The sequence below is a fragment of the Amia ocellicauda genome, chromosome 1, assembly GCF_036373705.1.
Source record: "Amia ocellicauda isolate fAmiCal2 chromosome 1, fAmiCal2.hap1, whole genome shotgun sequence".
Taxonomy (NCBI): domain Eukaryota; kingdom Metazoa; phylum Chordata; class Actinopteri; order Amiiformes; family Amiidae; genus Amia; species Amia ocellicauda.
Window position 1 is genome coordinate 46,824,528 of NC_089850.1, and position 14,458 is coordinate 46,838,985.

Below are 14,458 nucleotides of genomic sequence, written 5' to 3' on the forward strand. Positions count from 1 at the left end.
AGTTGTACAGCAGTGGGGGGGATTTACTTTAAAATATTTTGTAATTTTAAAGTTAACTATGAAATGTATATTATGAAAAAATGAAAGACAAGAAAAAACACCTCTCCTCTAGAAAAGAAAGCAGTAGTTCACAGTTTTACTGCATTGTTGCATCAGCTTCAGGTCCAATGGTTATTTCATTTATCATGTAGACACTCTTCAGATGACAACCTCACACTTCCACCTAAATTATTACAATCCAGCATTTCTCACATGTTTGAGCCTCAGTTGACACTTTCCACTGAATGTGACATTGTTTAAAAGCCCAGAACAGAGATAGGAATTTCACATTTAACACAAAGTGAAGCCCAAGTATATGTCAATTTTGTTTACCATATATCAATAAACACTTTACAAATTAGCACATTAAAACAACTAAATGTATAGCGTAGTACTTCTCTTACAGTACAAAAACCCTTCAGACTATAAAGCCCCCCATGCTCTCTGTGAAACACACTGCCAATGTTAAAATGTGCCTTTTATTCCACTCTGTTTTTCAGGCTTCATTATGAATCTAGTATTTTGTTCAGCAAACAACAGGAGCATAACCTCCTATTTAACTGGCCAGCGGAGAGCTCACTGCTGACTACAGCTAACTGGCACTTCAGCAACAGTGCCTTCATTAACGCACCTCAGAACTGCAGACACTTGAGTTTAATTTTGTACTCTGACAATCATAGTGGCAATCAAGTCTTCTCATAGCATCGACCCCAGCCAGTGTTGTAAGCATAACATGATCTATCTTGTGGAAAATATTCAAGGAGTCTCTTTTAGTAACACAGTTGTTTTATTTTTTTCATTTTTGAAAATATGACAAGGTTATCAATTATGTTTTGTATGCAAAATTGCAACAATACACTTGCATAGAATCACATACATATAATTGTGCAATATATCAATGTATATATATAGTTTTTGGTTTATTTGTTTTATGTTTTTTTGGAAGCTAAGCTAGGCCTGACATTTGTCTGTTACACATATTTTATTTTGGACCCACAATCATGGCAAACTGTAAAAACTGCTTTAAAATACAGACTGAATGAAGCTCTCTCATACATGTCATCTTGTATTGAACTGCTTTTAAAAAATACATTGCATAAAAAAAAATGTAAATCAAGTATGAAAACTGTTGTGTACTTCTTGAGATTTCTTCTTGGTACACATGGAGTAACTATCATGGTCTAAGAACTGTATGGCACAAACCTGACTCACTTTACACATTCCTTCACACACAAGTGTGTTATCATAACTCACCAAAAAATTATTATAATACTTCTGAAAGGCCTTACTCTGTGGCTTTTCAAACCGCAGAGCAAGTTCGTGCAAGCTTTTTGGCTGAATATCTGGTATGTTAAAAGCCTCAGTCATTTTGTATTCAAGTTTCCAATCAGATTTTTTTCCCTCATTGGCTTCTGTAAGATTCAAGTAGTACTGCCAAATGTCCTTGAAAAGTAAAAAACAAAAGTAAGAATTAAATAAAAGGGAATTAAATACAATGGTACCTATAAAATATCAGAAACAATTAAGACAGTTGAAAAGCACAATATAGCTAATGTACATGTACATAAAATGATTCCTGTGTGAGAACAGGTTTATTCAATTAAAACTATTAACTGTTATATGAAGCTAAAATACATATATCTGCAAATCATAATTCATAAAACATCATAATTAAGGCCTTTATTCAAATGTAGAAACAGATAGTTATCGTGTCATCATTGTCCCTAATGGAGAAAACACAATTGTTGATTAAATGTGGTATCGGGCAAACAGGAGAATCTGGCACCCACCCTTGCAACTACAAGTATATATAAAAAAAATCAACAAAAAAGTCACCAAAGCCCTGTTTTCGCTCACTCCACAAAATGCTGTCAAGTACAGTCCAGAGATTCTCCTCCAGAGGTACTAACTGGACTGGAAGGAAATTTCCAAAAGAATCTGGCTGACACCCAGCTCCCGTCAGATGTCATACTTTTCAGCTGGAGGCGCGCTGAAGCTTTTCGAAGCTGGTGTCTGCTAGTCTTATATATCGATCTTATTAATCTAGCTGACGGCAAAATATCACATGTAGCTGGTATCTCTGTTTCAAGTCAAAGTAAAACAAAAAAACTCTTGTTGCAAAGAAGAAGAAAAGATGTACAGCTTGTAAAGAACAAACACACAAATGACAAAAAGAGCATCAGTCAACCCTAGTATTAAATATCACATTCTGCTGCTATGCATGTTTTATTCTAGAGTCTTGCTGGCTTTAAACTGAGACTGACAACAATGGGCCAAACTGATGAATGTACCACCATGATAAGTTAAAACCTACTTTACCTATGTCTAAACAAACAACAAAATGTGGTTGTAAAGAGTCACATAAATCTGTCGGGATGCTCATTTTGGAGACCCATGTAGTTGCACGAAAGTGACTAAGCTGTGAAGGCGGTTATTAACTGGATGCCTTCTCAAAGATTAGCAGATGTGTCAGCCTGCGTAGGACCTCCATTTCATTGTGCTGCGGCCGTCTTTCAGCTAGTGTCTATATCACGTAACCCGTCCTGCTGAAGATCAATGATAAATAATTAACAGCCTGGCTGCAGTGGAATGACTTGGACGAATTTAGATGGCTTACACGTGGATGGTTGCCACACTCATTAATACACGGTTTGGGGATTTGTTTTGCTGGCAAAGGCTAATGCTGCATTTCTACACAAACTCACAAATGTACTTCTGTGTTTCTTTCAACGGTCGGAGGGGGCTGCGCTTGATTAATGTCCTGTTCCTTCACAGCTTGCTGACGGTTTCCATTGTCTACAGGCTGCATTTGAAACCAGTGCGCCTGTCTCACTCCAGGCCCCTATTGAGAATGCTCACTTCTGAAAAGCACTATAGAGTTTAGCTCATTGTAGCACTCTTGGAGAACACCCAGGAGTCAACAGCAAGTTTATTTCGAATCAGGACGGAGCCGAGAGGAAATTTCCACAGGTGCTCTACGTTTACTCCAGTTCTATACACTGAAATCACATATTAAAATTACTTGCATGACGTCAATTAAAGATAAACAATAACCAGCATTTTCTTTTAATAAGTTACAATCCCACAAAGTTCCTGAACTTTGTAGTCAGACAGGTGCAGAACTAATGATACAAAATGATTCAGCACTCACCAGCAATCTGAAATCCTGGGAACTGTACTGGTAGAAACGAAAGCCCGGGTTGTTGGAGTCGCTCTCGGAGCTTCCTTTGATTGGGGTCACAGCTGGTGTCACAAACAGTGAACTAACAGCCTGGCCTTCAGAGTAAAACACAAACAAACAGACAGTAATTACAGTAATTACCCAAATTAACAGGAAAACAACACAAGATGGTTAATAAAAGTGTGCTTTATTCTCTTTATTCTTTTTCAATTCCCTGCAAACTGAAGCTTCTTTTGCAGAAGAAATTAAGATACTTGCCACTTTATTCAAGAAACAGACTACAGATCACAATTTCCATTACAGTAATTAAAGGAGGTTATCTAAAAATAAATACACTCAAATATATAAGATTAACTCAGAGGTACAGTAGAACACAACCGATGCTTGTTCACACACTCAAGCCAAAAGGGTCTATAGGCAACCACTACGCCACCCTAGTGCCAGTATCAATATGAGGACATGCTTTACCTTGCTGATCCAGGAGCACCATGATGCTGTCTCTGTGTGTGTGACCGTAGAACTGGCCAGCAATAACGTCGCTGAACTCGCGGAAAATTCCCACGAGCCTTTCATTGAAGTGCTCTCTGACCGCTGTGATACCCCTGGCAAAGGGCAGGTAACCCACTGGGACGTGTGCAATGACATAAACCTTGCAAAGACAGATAGCATGAGACAGCATGTTACAACTGGTGATGCAATGAGTGTTTGGATTGGTTTGATTACATTTATCTTACCTTTCCCACAATGTTTTCACTAGCGAAGTGTGGGGTTTCTGCTTATATTCAAACTACACTGTGGGTTTGATCTGGACATCGTCTTCATTTATATTTCCCATTCAATGTAAATTTTGACTAGAGCTAGGAAAAATCTGATCAGGCTTTTTTCATACAGTTTTTGCTCTGACGTAGCCCTGACCATTGATGTGCACAATTATTTTATATTTCAAATAACACTTAATGAGATACCAAAAATCGAATAACAGAATGCCAGCTGTCATGGTGATTGTTAATTTAACCTTTACTAGTGTTATGAAAGGGTCTATCATGATTTGAAGTCTAAGACAAAAAATAAAATAACAACATGAATATAACTGAATTGTCATGGTATCTTGTGATGCTTTTGTTGATTTTCACACAGAGGCACCCCCAACAGAAAGCCACACTGTGGTTGTGTTTCCACATGAGCTGAATTTCCACTAATTTATTTTACACAAGCAGTCAAGCAGTCTGACGTCAAGGAAATGACAGGGAGAGTCAGAGACTGGTAAGAGTTATTATTTTGCTTTTGCAGAAAAACAAAAGCAAATGTGCTTTTCAAGTGCATAGAACAGGTATATGACAAAATACTGCCAGGAACTTCATAGTGGTCATGTGACAGCTTTTCATTTCAGTGGAAATGAGATTAAAGCACGGTGCACCACACTTCGTGCAGATTTTTTTTTCAAGATATCAAGGAAGTTTAACTTCTTCTTCCACACCCAGCAGCTTCACAGCCAGCACATTTCATTACCTTTTCATTACTTTGCCGAGATGTTACTAAAGTTTCCTCCAGCCACTCAAACTGTCCAGCTGGGTCAGTCATGTTGAGCGTCTCATTATTGGGGCTGTAGTACAGAATAGTGTTGAGGCTAATCAACCTCAAATTCGGCTCAACTATCTGTGAATAGAAACCACCTGAAAATAAGACGCAGAATAAACAAATAATTAAGAATCGTATGGACAAAATTCTAAAACACAAATCTTCCCCTACCCTGATTACTACTTTTCTGTATGAATAGAGTCATAGAGTGATCTAATCTTTGTTTTAATTAAAACACTATTTCCTTTCGATTCAGTCATGTGAAATGAATCTGCTTAAGATCACAATATTTATTGGCATAACTGCAAACTGAGCATTAGAGAGCAAGTCACAGGATTCTGTAGAAAGAAAAAAGGGAAGAGATCCTATTGTGAGATATTGCAAAAGCTCCATCTACTAGACGTCCTAAAAATGAATGTGTCATAAGCTTATAACTGATTTGCAAACAATGTGAATTCCACTTGAAGTGACCAATGACTGGAATTCCACTGTATATGAAGCATAAAATAAATACTAATCAGCACATAAAAAAATAGACACACAGTGGCAATTCAGGTCAGATGCTTAGAAAGAAAAAAAAAATGTACATGCTGATTGGAGGGCCATGCAGAACAGCTTTCTCCTATTGTCCCTCATCCAGAAAAGCTGATATATATTTATGTCCAAATACCTAATTATCTTGTCAAATGTCTGATAAAGGAATGACATCAGAAAATAAACACAGGCAGTGTAATGTACAATTGATAATAAGCATCAAAACAACCTACAATAATTCTACTACTTAACTGTTGAAAAGTATATATAAATCAAAAATCAAGATATACACAATTAAATCTTTTTCAAATTTTACCTGTTCTTAGAGTTTTAAGGGCTTCTGGTTTCAGCCAAGGCTTCCACAGTTCAGAAACAGCTTCATAAATTTTATTAGTCGATACTGGCAGTTGATCCTGAAAAGGCAGGGAAAACACCGCAATAAAGAAGTATCCAAAATGAAAGCATTTTTTAAACCATGTCCATCGGAAAGGACAAAGCAAGTGAATTCCTAAAAATGTCTCTCAAACCTTCCAACGCTAGAGCTATCTCACTGCTGTGTTGCACACAATACCTCGAGATGACAATCAACACAAATTAAACTGATCTGAAGAACAACTGGGTAATGAACACTGCTGGCTCATTCTAATATATTGACAATTAATTACATTGTACAACTCATCCACATCAAATAAAACCCTATCTACAGTAGGCCAATATTAAACACCAAAGAAACACACACACAAAGAAAGCTGTGCAAGATCATCTGTTTCTTCACACAGAGAGTCGTCACAATCTGGAACAAACTCCCCAGCAATGTGGGTGAAGCTGAAAGTTTGGGAACATTTAAAAATAGACTGGATAGGATCCTTGGATCACTTAGTTATTAATGGACACAAAATGAGCACGATGGGCCAATGGCCTCCTCTCATTTGGAAACTTTCTTATGTTCCTTTATGTTAATAAATACAGTAGATAACACATACAGTAAATGGGAAATACAGTTAGGGGAACAGAAGCCTGGAATACAGTATGTTTTGATGTCTATGTTAATATTTCCATAAAATGAAAAAAGAGATAGCTACATAAATTCAGCTAAACCTTTTTTAATATGAAATAACTTCACACCAGTTCCTTCAGGGGATCAGATTGAGTTTTCTGATTGACAGCTCAATGTTCCAGACTCAAAACAACATCAGTCAGTCATCTGGATTTGCCATAATGGACCATTTCCGGGCACAGCACCTTCAGAACAGCCTTGAGAAAATGTGGGCCTGCCATGTGTCATACCTGTGGCCAATAGTCATGGTTCCCAAGGGCAGGATAGACTGGGAGATGGGGGAAGTGCCCCTGGATGGTGTGGGTCATGTTGCTGATGATGTTTATCACGGTCTCAGTGGAGAGCTCCTTGGCTGGGACATGTGGGGGACTGTCCCTAGGATTGAAGGCAGAGATTTGCAAGACATTAAACCGCTTGTTGAAATAAAAATAAAAAATGTTCTGTTCAGATGCCTCAGAATCCACTAATCTGGCTTTTACCAGTGTTAACCTAAATGCAACAGAAAAGGCCTTTACATTGTTCAATTGTGTCTAATACGCAGAACCCATGCCAGTGTATCTGCAGCTTAACAATCATTAAAGAAGGGCACCACAGTAGTTCAACACACACATCGTTAAGCTACACACACTTGCATATTGAACTGAATTAGTTTCTGCAACAGGATCTTATTCATACAAAGCTTGCTTCGCTAATCTGTTACTTTTTACTTTTCCACAGTGGTTCAGACACAATCTACATTTTCTGCAGGTGTGTACTCTGGTCGGCTGACAGGAGCAGCTTGTCTCGAATTCACTCCCTCTGAGTACATTGAACAGGCAAGATCACTCGGAAACTCTCAGACGTCACTGCTGCCTCACGTTTGATGCTTTCTTTCAGGAAACACTGACAAAAAAACACACTTCTGTCTGAACGCTTTCCTCTGTGAATATGTCTGATTCCCACATGCTTCACAAAAGTCAATAATCAGGGGATACCATCTAGGGTGACTGATGTGCATATGGGAGCAAATGTTTTCATAGCTTACACTTCCATAACCAAAGCTTTGCGATTGTAAGGTAATAGCCTCACTTTGCGACGTTTAATGTTGATCCTTTGTTTATCACTTATATGTATCATGCAATCTGTGAGGCACTGGTCTTTTACAGTGGGAGTCATGTTTTTTCCTGCTTTATAAACAATGCATTCAAATTCACCAACATGTCCTGCAAGTTCTCAAGATTTCATTTGTTTTGTTTTCAAGTTTTGGTTAAATTAACTGTTGTTAATCACATTGCATGTGTGCACTTTTTGTACCTGCTTTCTTATTGTTCACAACTCAGTTGAAAAACATTTCCATTTTGTGCGGCACAGTATAGTACAATACATACCCAGTCCAAATCATAAAGTCTGGCTGCTGCTCCACTTGTTGCATGTACTGAAAGGCTGACTGAATGAGCTGATAAGGGGAATCACACATGTAGTCCCCAAATATGCCGGGGTTCTGGGCCGGGAAACCCTTAGATGAGAAACAAACCTTGGTGTGGTCATCGGTTATGTGGTAAGTCGGATCCAAATGCAAATCTGACACATGCCAAAATCGACCTATTGAAACGAAGTGATAATGCATGTATCAACATCACATATTTCCTTTAAGTGTAGTTAGCTTTACATCTGAAAGCAGTGAAACTGGGACAGACAGGCTGTGCTTCCTAACAATCTGAAAGATTAAACTAGACAGTAAAGCCCAGATGTGTAAAAGATAGTGACCATATTATTGAGAAGGACTTAAAGGCTTTGAATTAGAAAGCGACATGTAAAGATATAAAAGGGAAACTCAAGTATAGTAAACCAGTAGCGGCAGCTACCCAAGGCCACCCCAGATCATATCATCACTGTGCAAACTAAAAGTGTTGTCTGACACACTGATAACTGCTGAAAATCTGCGTCTGCGACTCATGGGATTGTTTAACTGTCTGAAGGATTGTAGTTGTTCACTTCAGGTGCAGGCTACAGCTGTTCATTCTGAGGGGCATTCACACCCTAAATGACTGTGGCAAGTGTCTATACGCCAGGGAAAAGATACACAGTCCTCTCAACACAATCTAATGTATTTCCAGCTCAAGACAATTCTCCAATTTGTCATCAGTTACTTCTGTGAAACACCCTGAACGGGGGCAGTTGTGATAATGTCAATAATAATAATAATAATAATATAATCTAAATTAACGTTTGTCCATGAATAGTTTTGACTGGGAGTGTGTGTGTATTATTAATATATTGTATATACATATTTCATGCTAAAGATTAGAAAAAGGAAGCTGAATCATGTTCTTTACACCAGATACGTCTCTGCCGAGTCGTGTACTTTCGCAATTACAGTGTCCTTTCAGTAACTTTTCATGTCGGAAATCAAAACGTGTGTGTGAATGTATGTATGTGTTAGTTGTGTACTGATGCTTGATGAAGGCTTGAGAGAGATCACTGGAGACCAGCCCCATCCGCGCACTTACTGCTCCACAGCGCCCGCCTGTCCCGACTCACCTGGGGCCCCGGCGGCCTGGCGGCCGTCCAGCGGCGCTGCTGAGACCCGCCCGCCGGCACACAGCTGCAGCAACCACAGGCACAGCGGCAGCCCGCGTCCCGCCATGGCTCAGGCAGCTCCTGGGCTTGTGTTGATTTAAAATGCTCAGCTGTCAATATCCCCTGTGCGGGAAAGAACCAGGAAGTCGCACCGGTCATGTGACAGGGCTGTGGAAAGTACAGTTCTGGACACACGGATGAACGTTGGTAAGGTGGAGCTGAATGACGTCATTAAGGACAGCGCTTCATTGTCTTACTATTTGTATGTAATGAACGCAGAAATGAAAGGCATGCTCTGTGAATCCCATGTTTAATCTCCAAGTAGACCATCTCTGGCATTTCACACGCCCTTTAGTTTACATAATGAAATGTTAAAATCTAGCACTATAAGGCGTAAAGAACCAGACATCTCATCCTCTAAACTGCACGAGTTAATGAGAATAATTCAATGAATTTCCAATCACACCCACAAAGTAATGATGATACATGTGTGTGTTGTAAAAGCAAATAACTGTTTTTTTTTTCTTTTAAGACCAGCCAACCATATGTCTTTAAAGGGCCTGTCCTAGCTAGTGCCACTGCACTCTCAGTGACCTTCAGTCCAGATCCTGTTTGGATCAGTCTGTCTCTGTCTCTTCGTTCGGTTGTATCTAAGTGGTCACGTTTAAAACTGGACTGTTTTCATTCAACAAACAAAAAAGCATTTATTAACTAGATCTTCAAATACTTGAAAACCTGATATCTGTTTGCCAATTGTGAGCTGAGCAAAGATTACTTCTGTTGCATATCGCAACAAGAGGGTAACAATCCTTTTTTTTTCTGCATAATACATATAAAAAGGCTTAAATTCTGCAGTTGCAGACCGTTACTCAAAGGGTACCATCTAAATAAACCAATGGCAGGCTGCCGTTAGGTCATGGGCCTTTTTTGTGGTGTAGGCCAAGTGAGTAGGGGGTCATGGAAGCCCGAGGCACAATATCTCAGTGAGGGTTGTATTATTGGCTTTCATGTGTAGTAACTTAGGTTCAAAAGTGTTAAGAGTGGTAATTAAGACAATTTTGCAAAAGTAAAACTAATGAGAAAATGTGTAAATTGATGTATTATAAATTGCACAATGTTACTTCCAAGACATAACTAAAACTGAGTTCCCAATATATATGTGAAAAAATATTTGTAAACTCTTGCAATTTAGATCTGTTAAGATTCACAAAATCTAAGAAAACATTGTTTCTGCCGTGTTTTTGTAATGTGTGCAATAGAGGGTTTGTTGCTCTACTTCTCCTAGTCGTAACGGTTAGATGATTGAACAGAACCCAGGGCAGTGTGAAAAACAAAGACACAAAATATAGCAGGTTCAGGTAGTTTATTCAGTCTGTTGTGCACAGGTTCACAAATGAGAATTTAAGTACAAAACCAAATAGAAGTGCGTAACAGATTTTGATATAAAAGTTGCTTATAAAAACATTTTTTTCCAACTCATGTTATAAAACATTTGGGCAGATGAAGTGCAAATCTATGCAAACAGTAAACGACAACATCAAATACGATTGCTGTCTGCAGTCCAGCGGGCAGGACTGAAATGGTCCCATGAGACAGAGAGCTTTGAGCAGACCTTATGCCTTCTCATAAGTACGCACTGCCTGGACATCACCGAAAGACAGATTCTGTGAACAAGAAAAAATAACACAAGATTAATAGATTCATTCCATTAAGACTCTTTACAAAATAACTGCACATGTTTTTTTTTAAAGTAATTAATTAATTAATATTTTGTTTTTGCCCCAGGTTGCATTTGGAATAGGAGTTATCTACAGGCTGCTCAACTTTGCAGCATCAACCCCCATGAGCTTACAGCAGTGGAGACAAAACATGGCCCTGTGGTCCAGCATACAGAATGACCCCAGTATGGCTCATTACCAGGGCAATATCAAAAAAGCTAATGCAGAGTCCGGCTGAAAGAACAGAAAAAACACACAGACACTCACACAGAAAATTAAGTATTAGAGGCATAAGGTCTGCTATTGTGAATTTTATAAGATTCATCTTGCCCAAGCTTACCATGATCAATTTGCCGTCCTTGATCTCTCTGACAAACTTGGTCTCCTTGCCGTCCCACTTCTGCACATGCACCAGCTTGTCTCCGTCCATGGATACAGTGGACTGTCAATCAAAGCAAAAGCAGTTTAGTTAATTACAGCTGCAATGCAATACCCAAGAACTTCGACAAAACAAAACAAAAATATTACAAATAGCACAGAGCAGCACAATCTACTACTAGTAAATATGTAACTTCATGGTACAGCACTTTAAGTAGCCTATTATGTAGGAACAATAATTATATCTAATGACAATTATCATGTTGAATCATACATAGTATATTTTCAAAGGAAGAACTGTCCTATGAAGAATTTTACAAAGCTCCTGTCCAGTACTAAAGCTACTCAAGTGTCACTTCTAATTGTCAGAAATCCTGTGACACCCAGATTTATCTCCCTGGATTGCTTAAACACACGAAAGTCACTGGAGAGTTAGAGCTGCATCTGGAAAGCAGTGAAATACTGGTCTCCCTTAGATTGAATGGATTTGTTTTGGCAGTTAACTGTCCTACACTAAGTGATTAAGTGCCTCCAATTACCATCCTGAAATGTTAACAAAATTCAATTTTACAGTGTTGGGATTGTGAACACTGAATACCTTGTTTCAGCATTACATTTTCTGGAGTGCGTCCAGATTGTGGAGCCTTGACCACAACTGGAACAGCCTAATATATATTTTGTAACTTTTATAGCACAAACCTATTTGTTTTTTCAGAGTGGGGATTAATCTCTAGGATGAGTTCATAACTGTCCAATTAGTGGCAGACAGAAGGAGAAACAATCCCACACACAGATTGACACAGAGCACTTGCTCATTGAGCCCTGCATTATTTGGATTTCGAGTGGATGCAACATGCAACTTACAATACAAGTCTTGTAGCCTGGGAATGAAGGAAATGAAAATGAAGAAATGCCTTACAACATAACCACAGGGCAACACGACACACTTACTTTGCAGTTCCTGTCGTCTGCAGTAGATTCATCGAACTCCTCTCCAAGTTTGAAGGAAATTTCTGTATTTTTGAAAGTACTCTGCGTTTTTACAACAACCTTGTCTCCATCCTGGCTGATGATGATAGTGGGTTTAGTGACGTTGCCGACTTGTCTTGTTGCAAAACCAACCCCTGGCAAGAGAAATGTGTAAGTTAGTAAAATGTGTATGGATAGATATTGATCGACTGTATGCACACATTTGTTTTCAATGCATGACCCCAAAGCAGTGAGATATTATCCGAGCAGCTGCTGCAGTCCTCACAAGGCGATGCCCGCCGTATTGTGGCACATGCACATGGAGCAGGACACTTACACCTATACTAGGTCGTTCCTTTGCATCCTAGCAGGTCATAAACCATCACATTACTGTAACTCACCCAGCGCTTTCATGTACTCGTCAAAGTTCTGACTGTCGACCAGTTTCCAGGTGGCACAGAAGGCGTCGACCATGGTTGCAGATGTAAGGAAATGCTGGGAGCAGAAGTGCTGAGGTAAAGGTTGATATGAAGTTGCTCAGAGGTACAGTATCTGTATGCAGCGTCCCTGGGCAATATCGCGCTGTCTATCATTAATACCCGGGGAGGGGGGCGGGGCTACGGGCAAAACCTAGCGTGCGCGCCCTCATTGGCTGGCTGAACACTCTCTGGAATCTGATTGGTCCAGAGAGATGGCGAGAACAGGGCTTTGTTCATTAAAAAAGTCGGGGTTTATAGTAAGAGGCAAATCCATTTAAACCCTGAAACGTTTATACATAAATGCATTTTCAGTTCACGGTAACTTTCAAAATGCCTTTTACGAAATTCATCACGCCTTATGTAGCAATCAATCTGCCCTTTTATATGTAATTGATATAAATCCGCTGAGGAGCAGAACATTAATCTGATAAGCAGGTGATTTATAATGATAATGAGAGTGTATTACACGTTTTGCACAAACTCTAACGCACACGCTCTCCTGAAAGTGATGAAATGATGTGAAATAATTCATAAGAAGTGGAATTGAAGATCACGTTATGATGCACAATTTTGAACAATGCAGGTACGGTACAGAAGATGAGCCAATGCAGTGCCATGCGTGCATTAGCATCCAATACAGCCTTCCTTTTGGTTTCATTAGTGTGCTCTAGCCTGCATTTTTTAGTTTTTGCTTTGCATGTGCTGTTGGAGATGCCCAAGACATGCAAACTCATTCTCCCTAGAGATACTAATACATTGGAGCTGCTCTTCATTCTCATCCACCCAAAATGTTGTACAATAGCAGTCGTATCAATAAAGTCACACCATCATCCATCCAATACATGCTTTTGTTTGGACATTGGGTTTCTTGGACAGTGTGCTTCACAAATGTGCCATGCATAAAAACAAATTCAAAATCATTCTGAATGACATTATGAACTACTGGATGCTAGGCTATGGTTTTGCAGGAATGCCAATGAACTCTCCACCCACTCTTGAAGCAAAGCAACCCAATAGTATGACAGCGGTGTAGTGCATATATGATAAATAGGAACATAACATTGTTTTAAAATGATCAAAGCCTGTGTACAGTAAAGATGAAAAATGGCAATATATGACATGTAATTATTGCCTTTTATGTATTGCAAAACTGCTATTGTCTCATGGGCACTGTCTGGAATCACCATAGCTTGTAATTATAATTAAAATAAATAGATAAGTAAACAAAATAATGAAATTACTGGTTAAAAACTGTCATTAAAAAGATTGCGGAATATTTTAAAAATAAATAAGGAACAGCTTGCTAACAGCTTAACTAATGCTTGGATAAACTGAATGAGAACATTATAATTATGATGAAATGAAATTCAACACGTTCCTCGCTTCTGGTGCTCTGGTATAAACCGTGTCTTTCAGAGCCAGGCATGTTGTGATTTTAAGATATAATCAACACGGAACCATGGCAGGGGAGGTTGAAAATGTTATAGACTTTCAAGTATTTTTTTTTTATTAGCTGGTGAAACTAAATGATGTATGACTCACTGTGTTTGATATGCCTGTGAACATTTGTCACGTTTCAAAAATTAAGCTCATTACTACACTTTAAAACGAGGAAATGCTGCCCCCTGGTGTTCAAACTGTTATTTTAATGATACACATTCATATCGCGGGGACTTGGGCCATAACCTCCATATATGAATGGTAAAATTATAATAATAAATGAAGAAACCCTTTGTTCTGCTGACATAGAATTATTTGAACAGTCAACAATTATTTGTAGTGTTGCCCTACAATATTAACACAACACATGGCAGCTTTATTTTTTAGAATCAGTACAATGATATTTTGATATCTGCGCATACCTTTCCGCTGTTATGCTGTGGATATTGATCTTTCAGATTTATATCATATTATATAAATCAATACAAAAATAATAGACTGCCCTGACTACAATGTGTTTTTAATC

At 38.7% G+C, this 14,458-nt stretch overlaps 2 protein-coding genes across 2 annotated transcripts; both read right to left on the reverse strand.

Moving 5' to 3' along the window:
- Positions 1-807: 807 nt before the first annotated feature.
- smpdl3a (sphingomyelin phosphodiesterase acid like 3A) lies at positions 808-9,122 on the reverse strand. The gene is made up of 8 exons (XM_066707513.1): positions 8,910-9,122; positions 7,757-7,970; positions 6,620-6,764; positions 5,649-5,745; positions 4,730-4,893; positions 3,689-3,869; positions 3,191-3,315; positions 808-1,482 (listed from the first exon to the last, which is right to left on the reverse strand). The coding sequence occupies exons 1-8, from the start codon at positions 9,013-9,015 to the stop codon at positions 1,153-1,155; spliced, it is 1,362 nt and encodes a 453-aa protein (XP_066563610.1). The 5' UTR covers positions 9,016-9,122; the 3' UTR covers positions 808-1,152.
- Positions 9,123-10,296: 1,174 nt separating this feature from the next.
- fabp7b (fatty acid binding protein 7, brain, b) lies at positions 10,297-12,593 on the reverse strand. Its single transcript, XM_066707524.1, has 4 exons — positions 12,415-12,593; positions 11,996-12,168; positions 11,007-11,108; positions 10,297-10,612 (listed from the first exon to the last, which is right to left on the reverse strand). Exons 1-4 carry the CDS (start codon positions 12,485-12,487, stop codon positions 10,562-10,564), a joined length of 399 nt encoding a protein of 132 aa, XP_066563621.1. The 5' UTR covers positions 12,488-12,593; the 3' UTR covers positions 10,297-10,561.
- Between the last annotated feature and the right edge of the window lie 1,865 nt (positions 12,594-14,458).

Bases quoted from the DNA above. Each gene is read 5' to 3' on its own strand.
- smpdl3a (XM_066707513.1), bottom strand. From the start codon at position 9,015: ATGGCGGGACGCGGGCTGCCGCTGTGCCTGTGGTTGCTGCAGCTGTGT. The intron at 7,971-8,909 runs GTGAGTCGGGAC...TCGTTTCAATAG, and splicing joins CCAGGCCGCCGGGGCCCCAG to GTCGATTTTGGCATGTGTCA. The intron at 4,894-5,648 runs GTAAAATTTGAA...TCTTATTTTCAG, and splicing joins CCTTAAAACTCTAAGAACAG to GTGGTTTCTATTCACAGATA.
- fabp7b (XM_066707524.1), bottom strand. From the start codon at position 12,487: ATGGTCGACGCCTTCTGTGCCACCTGGAAACTGGTCGACAGTCAGAAC. The intron at 11,109-11,995 runs GTAAGTGTGTCG...TTTGATTGACAG, and splicing joins CAGACGACAGGAACTGCAAA to TCCACTGTATCCATGGACGG. The intron at 10,613-11,006 runs GTAAGCTTGGGC...TCTTGTTCACAG, and splicing joins AGGACGGCAAATTGATCATG to AATCTGTCTTTCGGTGATGT.